The 13079-nt window shown below is 37.3% G+C and overlaps 1 protein-coding gene across 1 annotated transcript; it reads left to right on the top strand.

The window, feature by feature from the left end:
- Positions 1 to 2292: 2292 nt before the first annotated feature.
- Positions 2293 to 12297, top strand: LOC145233122 (cytosolic non-specific dipeptidase-like). Its single transcript, XM_080097785.1, has 11 exons — positions 2293 to 2452; positions 2985 to 3226; positions 3631 to 3794; positions 4116 to 4294; positions 4669 to 4819; positions 5538 to 5651; positions 7869 to 8025; positions 9440 to 9546; positions 10266 to 10407; positions 11132 to 11279; positions 11659 to 12297. The coding sequence occupies exons 1-11, from the start codon at positions 2376 to 2378 to the stop codon at positions 11723 to 11725; spliced, it is 1548 nt and encodes a 515-aa protein (XP_079953911.1). The 5' UTR covers positions 2293 to 2375; the 3' UTR covers positions 11726 to 12297.
- Positions 12298 to 13079: the final 782 nt, after the last annotated feature.

The raw sequence follows: 13079 nt of genomic DNA, 5'->3' as shown, positions 1-13079 counted from the left end.
GGCAAAATATCACCAAATAGCCTTTAATTCCTGCTGATAACTTGTTAGATATGAATGAAGGCAGCACCATGCATCAAAAAAGCCCACAGTTAAAAGTTAAAACGTAAACCTTCGAGTCCCTCAGGAAAATAATTGTGAAAACTGATTGCTTTAAATGTTACTGTGAGCCTGGTCCTATATAATAGTTCGATATGAGTCACCTTCACTGATAATAATTACTCGTCTGTTGCCGTAACTAAAGTAGTACATATATGTAGAAACCGCCCTTGTGCTTATATTTCTGCTGAACCCTCGAGCGCCACCATCTGTCCATATTGTCTTGAGAACAGAGTGGGTTAATTTTGCTCTTAGTGCATGGAATTTCAAACGCAAGGAAAGAACCGTTCTAGGAATTTAAGCGATCGCCCCTGCTGTGCTCTATTGATGGAGTAACGCTCTCTGCCGATTAAAAGACAGCGCAAACCTTATTATACCGTGGCGTACGCGAGCCACAACAAAGCCCCTTTCACAAAGAACTTTGTAACCAAAATAAATCGCAAAGACGAAACAATGACTTGATTTTGTGCAAAATAAACTCACTCGCTTACAAAGACTGTTTGTGATCACGATGGCGGATGCCAACTTAGTACAGCTTGCTGGAAATATATTTGAAGTGGATTTGCACGTTTTGCACATTTCACTTGAAGGTCCAGCAGCAATTTTTGCTTCAACAGCAGCAATTGGTGTTGGTAGCTACGTTGTATATAAAGTTGTCAACAACGAGCAATACATGAGAGCCATACTTCAACCCTTTGAGAACCTGGGAGGCATAATCCAGGCTTGGCGAATTGGTAGCGTTGTTATTGAAATTGTGGCTGAAAATGATGAAGTGAAACATCGAATTATGGAGGGCTGCAGATCAGGAGAAGTTTTATTAAAGGTTAACCAATATCTTGGAAAGTATGAAGAAGAATACAGAGAAAAAGTTGATTTGTTTGAAGACATACAAATCATTGGAATAAAACAAGTTAAAATGTCCAATGAAGAATGGAAAGAACTAAAAGTCCAGTTTTCTTTGGTAATAGTCATTTATGTATTTTAGGAGTTTCAAACTTGACTTTAAGTTGCTTAAAAATTTGTTAATATAAAAAGGGTTTGGTAAGAAGTTTGTAGTCCAGAATTCCTAAGCACTATAAGTTTGTTTCAACATACCCTAATAATAAATACATCTTTTTTTAGTATTGTTTCTTCAGCTCCAAGTACTGGTAAACAACGTTAAAAATTTTTCCTGTCAATTACTTTTTTGAGTTGAGTTTATTTCGCTTGGTGAAAGAAAACATAGCGACACAATTGCACTGAAAACAATCAAGTCGGAAATAGCTGCGCAACGTTGAGACGTTATGGGGCGCAAAAAAGTACAGGGCACAATTGGCGGATGATGACGAAACGCGTTGAAGCTACTTCGTATTACAAAGCGTTATGTGACTAATGCTTACAAGAAAGTTAGGGTGGCGCAGTGTTGGTAAACTCGACTGCGGAGGGAAGGTTGGTGGGACCAGTCGAGGGGGCCTAAAAAAACTAAGCATTTTGAAGCAAATTAATCGAACAACCCCAGTTTAACAAAATAACAGATGTGAATTTTGCAGTTTTTGGATTTGGAAAAAACACCCGGATGCGCAGATGAAACAGTATCGATGTTTGAGAAAACAGGTAAAAATAAAATGTGATTTTGCCCAGACGAAATTCTAAGTTGGTTTGATTATCGAAATTGTTGTACGGCAGTTTTTCTCAACCTTTTTTATTGTAGGCGCTCCCTTTTAGATCAAAATTTGAAAACAAACAAAAATCAAAAGTAATTTAGTTCACGAACAATAGCAACTCTTCCAATAGCCACATTTAATGTGTGATTGTGTATAAAAAGTTTATTGCAATGATTACATGAAACGTTTGATGTTGTACAACGGGGTTTGTTTGAATTTCTTGGGGTACATTTTATCTTTTACTTGGGCAAACATTCAACTTAGAACTATTTTTTCAAGACTCCAAGCGACACATAAACTTAGCAAATGATGATGTCTTTAAATCCGTTTTTTGTTAAAAGATATTAAATTTTGGGCTCAACTTGAAATAGTCCGGCTTTATAATGTAAATGTGTTGATCAAAAATATACTTCTGTGCAGCTTTAACGCATGTTAGTTGGAAAAGAAACATAGAAATCATTCAAATATTGCGGACACGTTAAAAACAATTAGGGGGAGTCCCTAAAAGGTAAAAGGCGCAGCGTTTTCAAGAGTCACAAGATCGGAAGAAATTGATTGCAGAAATTTGGAATTGCCGAAGAAGACGACGGTTGTTGAACCGATCGGACCTTTGTTGCAAAAATCTAATTTGCTTTAATGTTAAAATTGTTGCAACGTGGCGCGTTTATAAAAACTTTTGGTGTTCTAAAACGGAAACCAACAACAAACTGCAGGTGATTATGCAGTTGGTGTTGTATTTATTCGAACTGGTGCATGTTGCATGAAAAGATGATGAATTTTAGGCCGCTAAAGTTCCCTCATTTTGCAGCTTTTCCAGTCTTATTAAAAACGTAATATTTAGAGCACATCGACACCTTTCAAAAAGGATTGTTTTTGCAATTTTTTTATTGAATGCAATATTAAAGTTTTAACGTGAAACTTCGTACATTTGAGTAAAAACATTGTGCAAAATAGAATAAAGTCAAAAAGTAACCTGGAAACAGTAGACAATATACGGGATACAGTGGTGAGATTCAGCCGGTGCGCACCGGATCTATCGAAGGGTCTTACGAAATTTTATGAGATCAGCGAACCGGTTAACATTACTGGTTACTGTCAATGAACTTTTTGTGACACAACCGGCTGAAAAATGTGAATTTTGTGATAGAACCGGCTGACAAAAAATTTGAATCCCACTGCTGACAACATACCAGGGAGCAAACCATTATGATAATGTGTCAAATCCAGTAAACTTTATCCTGGCAGATTTAGGTTTAAAAGAGTCGTTTTCCTGTTGCAAGATCGTAGTCTAAGCATGGCACACCTTGACAAAGTGAACAAATATATCGATGAACATCAGGAGGATTACGTTCAACGACTTTCGGAGGTTGTTGCGATCCAGAGCGTCTCTGCATGGGCTGACAAACGGGGAGAATGTGTTCGACAAATGGAACACACTGCAGCCGAGATGAAAAAACTTGGATGTACAGCTGATCTGGTTGATATTGGTTAGTTGTGGCAGCGGTGCTACATGTTTTTTTATGAACAGAACATGTTACGCAGTCTCATGAACCGAAATATACCTAATGCAAAAAATATAAATTTGTGGTCATGGAAATGCTGATTCCGGTTGGAATGACGGTCTGCAAAAATATTTTAAAATATTATCTCAGTTACCTTTTCTTAGTGTTTTCTAATCTGATTTTTCCATATTAACCTTTAAAAAGCTAATGCTTATAAATTAAGACATTCATATTGCTCTTGAGTTTAAGTTTTTTAATTAGTATTTAAAATGATTGCATATTAACAAAACCAATTGCTACAACAAGCACATGACAATGTTTGCCATGATGTTTCTGAAATGTAGTCTTATATTACTTGTTTTAGGTTTAATTGAATTTTCCACTTGCAGGCACTCAGGTGTTGGATGGTGAAACAATCCCATTACCCCCAATTATTCTTGGCACCCTCGGAAATGACCCGAAAAAGAAGACGCTTTGTGTTTATGGACATCTTGATGTGCAACCTGCAAAACTATCGGATGGTTGGGACACTGAGCCATTTGTTCTCACAGAGGTAACTCACATGTTTCTGATGTGGAACTTTAAAATTGTTTTTTTTTTCAGGATCCAGCAATGAACAAAAATGTTTTTTGTTTGTTTTTGCCTTGGTTCAATTTTTTTTATTTATTCTGTGTGTTGGAAATTTCGTTGTCTTCATTAGAATAAATGCACTGTCTGCTTCCAACTGGTTTTGATTAAAGATTTATTGATAATACTGAAAGGTCGGTATGCAAATAAATTTTAAAGTCATTATGCAAATAAGACACCGTGTATGCTGTCAAACTGTTCACTGATTAGTCCTTGGTGTGAATATTTTGGTTTTCCACTTTTCCAGATCGAAGGCAAGATGTTTGGACGTGGGTCAACTGACGACAAGGGCCCAGTTCTCTGCTGGTTGAACTGCATTGAAGCTTACCAGAAACTCGGCATGGAAATTCCCGTGAACCTGAAATTTTGTTTTGAAGGAATGGAGGAATCCGGATCTGAAGGTCTCGATGAACTCATCATGGCAAAGTAGGAAATATTTTGTTGGTGCTTCATATTTTAAATTGTGTTCGGATTGAGTTGATGGAGAAAAAACAAAAGTTATACAATAGCACCAAAAATAATCACCTAAACAACCATGATTCAATTGGCCATATGGAAATGCTTGGAAGGCTGGCTAATTTGGTATCACGCCTTTGATAGGCCTGGCGTACTATGATTGTTTGGGTTAGTCATAATTAAAAAGTAAAAAGTAGTTTGGATCATAGTTTTTGACATGTTTTAAAAGCCTTGTTGTATCGACAACGCAAATCTCTTTATATATGACCAAAGTATGTGAGATTTTTCTTGTTGCAGCAGCTTGTTTAACATGCTCAAAAGCCTCATATATATGTTTTGTTCAGGAAAGACACATTTTTCTCTGGTGTGGACTTTGTGTGCATTTCCGACAACTACTGGTTAGGAAAGAAGAAACCTTGCATAACATATGGGCTTCGGGGAATCTGTTACTTTTTTGTGGAAGTCACTGGCTCCACCAAAGATCTCCACTCCGGGGTGGGTTGTGTTCAATTACACTAAAATTTAGGCTGTACTGAAGAAAACAACAGAAGAACAAAAATGCTTCTCTAGTTTAACATTTTTGGGTTTTAAGAATGGAATTTGCATTTATTTATTGAAAGATAATTTTCGTTTCCAGTATGATTAATGTCAGGGTCAGGCAACTACAAAATGTTGTGAGTCATGTTTTTCAGCCTGTCGCTCTCAACAAACTGGAATGCAGTATTTGTTAAATGGTCAATACTGCTAAAAATTACCAATGAGACTATACAGCTAAAAACCGTGTGTATTGTCTGCAAATAAATTTTCATTTACCTCACTTTAGACTAAGGTTGTAACGTCTAGGTCAGTGGTTCTCAAACTTTTTTTGTTGCGACGCCTCTGGAAAAGTTTTCTGGACTTGCGACGCACCAGCAAATAAAAGTTAATGAGGAAACTTATTATTAAAGTTGTGTTTATTGATACAACAACAAAAAGCCACGAAACGGATATTCTGCGACGCCCTTGGAAAATTGAAACGACGCACCAGGGCGTCGCGACACACAGTTTGAGAACCACTGATCTAGGTAATCTGCCAATATCTACAGCCCCTGGTTTTTGCTTCTATGGTTTATTTTGGGTCTATAACAAAAGTGGCTAAATGCAAGTTTTGTCTATCTTTTCAAAAGTATTTAAGTCTTGTTTTTTAGTGTTGTTTAAGTGTGTTTCTTGACAGGTTTATGGAGGAAGTGTTCACGAGGCAATGGGGGACTTGATCGCAATTATGTCGTCTCTTGTCGACCAGAAAGGAAAAATCCTTATTCCGGGAGTATGTGATACTGTTGCCAAGGTAATACACACCTCAGAATTGAGGTTTATAAATATTGTTGGGATAAAATATTCATTAAAAAATACCAGGCATAAACAGATTTGCTTTACAAACACACAAATTCTTAGGTTTATTACTCTGCTGTGAATACTTGGCAAAAAATATAATTTATTGGAAAGCTTTATTTTTAGGGAAATACACTTTTTCTTGTGATGTGATGTTTTTAGCTTAGATGTTGGAAACCTTGCATTAAAGCGCTTGTTGAAATATAAGACACATAAAAAGAAAGAAAAATGCTGGCTTGAAAGGCTGTTGGTAGTGCCAGAGTTGATTTAGTTGTTCTTAGTCAAAGAAAACATACTTACATAATCACACTAAAATTTTAACAGAACTAGAAACAGCTGAACACTGCAATGTTTTTAAAAGCCAAAAATTTTTTGTGATGCAGCTACATTATTGTTGCATTGCACATATGTGGCTACCATTTTTACACTTCTCACACACAGCCTAAATCAAGTGTCCAAAAACAAATATTTGGTTTTGGATTGTTTGTAGTTTGATTAATTGAGCAATGTTTAACAGGTTTATAATGACTGCACAGTACGCTGGTACTACCTGGAGCAGTAATTAGATTTACAATGTTTAACTTGCGTTTGATAGCTTTATTGCCACCGGGAAACCAAGTAATGACTAAAAAATGGTCACATCCTTAACTTGAAAATAAAAAAATTGCTAATAAAAAACTTTTTGTCACCAAATTTTTTTACATTGTTCATCTTTTGATGTTGTGAACAGTATTGGTTGTTTTAGTTGGCCATGCGAATTATTTCTACAGCTACTGTGTACATTGGTATAGTTCTCAACAAAAATATTAGTTAAAACTAGTATGCACAAATGTCACATTAACACAGTGGACATAGTAGCCTTTGCAATAATTTACATTTCAATAAATACTGACCACAATTCTTAATTTGCTGCTAGAGTGCAGAGTAAAGCATACTTAAATCAACCTCCAAATGTCCGTGTGTGAAACCTGATATTTTTGTTTTTCCACATTGATAAAAGCTTGTTTGCACCTGTGAAATACAAAACCACATTGTGTCATGTTGCAAAACAATCTTGTAAAAGAGTTCAAATTGTAATTAACTTTGTTCCCACGAAACAAGAGGTTGATATATAATACACTTTTTTGTTTGATTATTGTTGTACTGGGAAAACCTAATAGCACGTAGAGCAGGGGTGTCCAACCTTTTTGGCCAAAGGGCCACATGCGGTTTACGAATGATTGCGCGGGCCACTTGAGTGTTACTGCTAATTCGGAATCTTAGAAATAGCTATCTTATAACGTCTAATTAAAATCCTCACACCGAAATTCTAGTCTTAGAAATGTGTTTTATCCTCTTTTACAGTTATAAGAACAATAAACACACCAAGATATAGTTAAGTCAGCAAAGTTTTTCCCACACGTCGACATTTCAATGTGAAGTTTGGCACTGTTTTTCTCTAACAAGTTTGGCAATATTCGGCGAGATGGACGATGTAGCAATGCGAAGCGATTTTGCCATATGGCTGTCAGAAATTACTGATCTTACAGGGGATTCAAAGTCACATGTCAAACTTTCTTGGAAAGTTCTGTTAGCGTTACTTGCTTTTTGTTTCCTGTTTGGCATAATCTATATCACTGCAGAGTGCGGAAGAGGTTTTACTGCTAAATGCGTTTCGCGCGAGCCCCTGATACCAGAAGTATCTCAATGAACCAAGAAACACTAACTGACTCTTAAAGCATCACGAGTCAGATTGTGACGTAACAATGTATAATTTGTGATGCGTAACAATGCGCATTGTGACGCAATAAAAGCAACTTGAACAGTTGTGTATTACTGCTCTATTAACAAAGAAATAAGCAAACAATAAATGTCAATTTTTCGGAATGAAAGTTCGCCATAAATTAAGTTGCCAATATGAGTCATTTAAAAAAATACCACGCGGGCCACTCAGAACCTTCCTGCGGGCCACGGGTTGGACACCCCCGACTTAGAGCCATATACCAAGTCAGCTCCTTGTTTTTTCTTCAGGTAATGGATATTTATACGGATAATAACAACAGCTATTGTTAAAAGATTTGGAATACAATGTATTGTATTTCATAGCTACATACTAGCTATGCTTAATGTGGAAAAACAAAAGTATTGGGTTTCGTACTTTGGTTTGTTTTTATCCTTGTTCCCATGTTTGAAGGTCACACCAGAGGAACTGAAGTCTTATGACCCCATCGACTTTGACCTTGAAGAGTACAAGAAGGACGTCGGTGTAAAGGGATTGCTGCACCCATCCAAGAAAGACATTCTCATGCACAGATGGAGATACTCTTCTCTCTCGCTGCATGGAATTGAAGGTCCGTGAGAATTTTAAGATTAAAACTGTGTTTGCAAAACTAGAACTGTCGGAGAACTTGCACATTGTTGAACATAATGAACGCATTCTATTTCTAACAATCGCTTCTGTTGTCATCAATGCAAAATGGTGATTGTTGATGACAATAGCGCTTGTTAAAATGTTCATATGTTCACTATATACAGGTTTTTACGTTTTGACAAGCACTGTAGTTGTCTCTCCCGCTCCCATACAGAATTGGTACAACCAGTTTTTTAACTGGATTGTACGCAAACCCTATTGAAAGCTTATGTTTCGTAAATTCGATTTTGAACTGACAACAACTATTGTTAAAATGTTTTCAAGTATATTCACTACACCCACAAGTTGTCTGACAGTTTTATTTTTTATCTAGTCACTTTTAAAATCCATTTCTGGTGCTCCAGTGTTATGGTAAATTGTTGAAAACGTTATGCACATACATTACTGCACATAAACGAAACATTGGTAACATTATCATATTGCGATTAGACACAAATACAGGAAACAAGTTATCTATCAGGGTGTTTTTCGTCCTATTAGCGGCAATTTGTTTTTCATTTATACTTTAAAAAAGATATCCTTCCGGAACGCTTAATGCCTAAATGCTGAAAGCTTTTTTGACCAGGGAAAGGCAAGACTGTTAACGGAAAAAAGCCGTTGTGCATATTAAGCGACCAACCCGAATAAGTTTTCAACGCAACAGCATTGGTTCTATGGATCAAATACCAAAATAAGTAAAACTTGTCATTGTACAGTAAAATCGCCACTGGACTATTGTTTTACTTGTTAATGCGACAAACTTTGTATGCTAGGGTAAACAGTTGATCAACATTAGATTATGAACGGTACCGTCTAAACCAGTGGTTCTTAACCTTTTTTCCTTGCTGCACCCCTTTCAAATCACTAACCAATTTTCGCACCCCCTTTCAAATCACTAACCAATTTTCGCTCCCCCTTCTGTAATTGTTTAAATAAAATAGACCTAACCAACCTTAATGATTCTGCATCTCCGCACCCCCTAGGAACAGTTCTCGCACCCCTTGGGGGTGCGTGCACCCCAGGTTAAGAACCCCTGGTCTAAACTGTCAGCCCACTAAGCCCGCATAGCCAATGCCTAACCCGCTTAGCTCGCACGTGCTAATTATAATTTTCTACTTTTATGAAAAATGCTCTCGGTTATGGCTATTGGGGTTGTGGTGAGGGGTTGTAAATATAATAACACTAATTCAAACTCTTATTGACTACCCGGGCTTAGCGCAGACTTTGCACGGGCTTAGCAATGGCTTAGTGTAAGCTAGGTTGGCTTATTGGGCTAAGGGGGTTAACCGGGCTCGCAGTTTTCGACGGCACCCTTTATGAACTAATATATTGTAAGGATGTGATTTAATATTCAGGTGCCTTCGACGGTTCGGGAGCAAAAACTGTGATCCCCAGAAAAGTGATCGGAAAGTTTTCGATTCGTCTAGTTCCAGATCAGCAGCCAAGGGACATAGAAAAGCATGTAAGTTTCGGAAATTTTTTGCTTGTGAAATGATTATTATCTTTTGTTTTCCGTGAAATTGGTGTTGTGCGAAACCCTCCGTAGAAGGTTTGACCCCAAACTAAATATTCCCCAAATTTTGTTGACTTTTTGCTGGGTGGTTAGCGCAACCGCATTGTCTTTGTGGGTAGTGATGGGACGGGTACCCGGTACTCGGTACTCGGTATCGATGGTATCGAACGATTTCAGTGGTATCGATACTCGTACTCGGTATCGAAATATTTTGTCTCAGTTTTCGATACCAACGTGCGAGTACCGAAGGCCGATTTACACTATAAGAACACTGAAAACTTTGTGCCAATATATGCTTCGGACAGTACAAAATTGGGAAAAAATTCCGCCAGGTTACGTATTTTTTTCGCTATCGCGGAAAACCTGGTGGATTTAACCGGGTTGAACCAAAGTCAACTCCCAAGTAAATAAAATGAAAAGAAAATTGATCCAAAAAAACTTCGGTCTAACACCTTTAGATTCAATATGAGCAAAGGGCAACTTTTGGCGATGTCTTGTGTATACAACACTTATGTCACAAAAGCGGACAAGAATTCGTTTTAACGGCATCTGCTAGTCATCGGGATTTAGAGGTTTCGTATGGTTTGTCAAAAAACAAAAAACGATATATTCGTAAACGCGGCAAACTTTCATGTTGCTTTCTATGACGTCATAATTATTCGTCACAGGTGAAAGCACACTGCGAGAAGGTGTTCGCCGCTCGGGGAAGTCCCAACCAACTCAAGGTGGACATGGGACACGGGGGAAAACCGTGGGTGTCGGATTTTGATCATCCTCATTATGTGGCGGGGAGGAAAGCCATTAAACGAGGTGAGAGGTTTCACTTTGTAAGTCGAAGCATTGCAAACCTTAAATATGATAATACGGTATACTGTTGTGGTGTAGACCCCTGGTTTCAAAATATGCCACATGGCCAAGTGATACAGTGTCATTGCCCACAGAGCGACCTAAAGATTTTTGTATTTTTTTGCATACGATTTCAAAGTGAGAAAAATAGCTTGTGATTATTGCAGCTAAAATTTGCTTTTCTGCGACACAATGTTTCAACTATATACTCTCCGGTTTAAGCGAGACAGTCCCTTGATTTCATTTACTTAACAATTCGCGGTTCCAGAGTGACCTTTGAACCCTGTTGAACCAAAATCCCGGCTTGTCAGCTTTTAAATTGCCATAACACAAACTAGTTAGTAAGCATTTTCAAAATTGCAATGCGCAATAGTTGCAAGCATTCTAAAAATAAGTTGAGATTAACGCATCAATTATACTTAATTCCACATTTTTTCTTTTGTTGGAAAAACAGTGTCCATTAATACAAATTTTCGGGTAAAATTGGGAATGGAAACCACATTTCTAAGTTGGAACAAATCTAATGTGTGTACACAAAAAAAATTTTAATTTAAAAACGCAGATTATATTAACAGCAGCACAAATGCCTGCTACAAACTGTATTCACTACACACAAACTATCGAATGGTTTAATCAAGCTAACTTGCAAGTCTGTGACTTTTGTTTCTTAATTTTCGATTTTCTTTAGTGTTTGGAGTTGAACCCGACCTGACACGTGAGGGCGGTAGCATCCCAGTAACTCTCACATTTCAAGAAGCGACAGGAAAAAATGTGATGCTCCTCCCAGTTGGCGCGTGTGATGACGGTGCTCACTCTCAAAATGAGAAGTTGGACAGGTGAGATGATTCAAGTTTTAAAGTTTGGTAGAAATTCTCTGGGTATAAAATCGAGTCTGCAGTTCTTTCTATCACTGTTGAAAGCATGGGAATTTGCTGAAACATCTGAGAATAAATCATGTCACTTTTTAACGTATATGTGGGTATTTACTGATTATATTCTTCATTAGAAATTACCTAAATGCGTGTCTCTGTAATTTGTATCGTGCGTTGCTAAAATACTTCTGTATTTGTAACTGTAACTATATTTCTTAAGTAAACTGCGTAATTCTAAATTTTTGAAAAAGAAATTCTGTAATTTTAAAGAGAAATGCAAATATATTTTCTTCGTACACGATTTAAATTTAAGTAACTAAACGATATATTTTTATCCCATCAGGTCCAACTACATCAACGGCATCAAGTTGATGGCAGCTTATCTCCACGAAGTTGCTCAAATCCAATGATCGATCCGTAGCGTCTACGACAGGCTATAATTTTCACCCTCACGATTTGTATTCTATATTGTTTCATCCCTAATTGTTATTGCATCGACTGTTTTGTTTGTTTAGATATTTGTGAGAAAACCAGAGTTTATCAGAACTACAATATAATGTGTGCAGTGGTGGGATTCACCCGGTTCGAACCGGTTCTATCTATAGAACCGTCTCGCGAAATTTTATGAGATCAGCGAACCGGTTAGCATTACTGGTTAATGGACTTTTTGTAACAGAACCGGCTGAAAAAAATGACTTTTGTGATAGAACCGGCTGACAAAACATTTGAATCCCACCACTGAATGTGTGTTTGCTGAAAGAACAAATTGCCTTCTATTAGTAACTCGTTTTCGCAGCATACTTACAGTTTCAAGGAATTGTTTAACGTCATCAGGCATTATGACGTCATCCACCACTGTCTGACATTAAGCGACCAAATTTGTGTTGATTTTGCGCGTAATGTGATTTTTCATTGCTTTCAAACAGATTTGCGTAATTGTCAAATTGTGATGAATTTTTCAATACATTTTGCCTTACAAAAATGTGCATTTATGACCAGCAATTACCAAGTCACTTTAAGCATTGAATGACAGACTTCGGATCATTTCCCGCGCGTACCAAAGGTTTGTTCCTTGAAAGGTTGTCTTGAGCCTGCCACCCCGCCTCACGACGTGCAGCGGTGTTCACCAAAAATAAAGGTGCAGTAGTTAGATATGGTATAACCGTTTTAATACATTTCGTCTTTTAAATAAACAGCCTCTTATCGTCTTCGTGTTTTTTAGTTGAATGTTTTTGGTTTATGTTTGCAAAACTGGGTAAAAGGCCTGTTAATTGTTTAAGGGTGCATGCTTTTAATTTTCGCAGCATCAGTTTTTAATTTTGCGTAGACAGAAAAAGATTGAAGAGCACTGGGCTGTAGTTAGTTAACACGCGTAGGCTGTGCTGAAAGTTTCTGCTACAGGACGCGATTTGTTTTTATTGGAATCATATGTATTGAGAAACGTAGTTTAAAACGATTTTGGCGAAGTACAATCTTGTCTATTTCGTGTTTTATGCCTCAAAAGTTTCATCAAAACAGTTCATACAACAATAAGCCAGCCATGTTTTTATGCAAACATGACAGTATAGAAATCTTGCAAAAATACTGCTCTTTAGCGACACACTGGTCGAATGTAACCATTTGGCGCCTAATAAAAATCGTGCTGCATTTTTTTGCCGCTGGAATAACACGTTTTTGCCTCTTCGCTTAAGGTTGCCTTCAGTTTTAGCCTTGCTTGTTGGTGGGTTGATTTGGTAGCCCAGCGAAAACGTTAGTTGCGTTGAT

Source organism: Phallusia mammillata, chromosome 1 (genome assembly GCF_965637545.1).
Source record: "Phallusia mammillata chromosome 1, kaPhaMamm4.hap1.1, whole genome shotgun sequence".
NCBI classification, from domain to species: Eukaryota; Metazoa; Chordata; class Ascidiacea; order Phlebobranchia; family Ascidiidae; genus Phallusia; species Phallusia mammillata.
This window is presented reverse-complemented; position numbering and strand designations above follow the sequence as displayed.

Excerpts from the sequence above, each read along its gene's own strand:
- LOC145233122 (XM_080097785.1), top strand. The coding sequence starts at position 2,376 with ATGTTAAAATTGTTGCAACGTGGCGCGTTTATAAAAACTTTTGGTGTT. Across the intron at positions 3,795-4,115 it reads AGCCATTTGTTCTCACAGAG|ATCGAAGGCAAGATGTTTGG; the intron begins GTAACTCACATG and ends CCACTTTTCCAG. Across the intron at positions 4,820-5,537 it reads CCAAAGATCTCCACTCCGGG|GTTTATGGAGGAAGTGTTCA; the intron begins GTGGGTTGTGTT and ends GTTTCTTGACAG.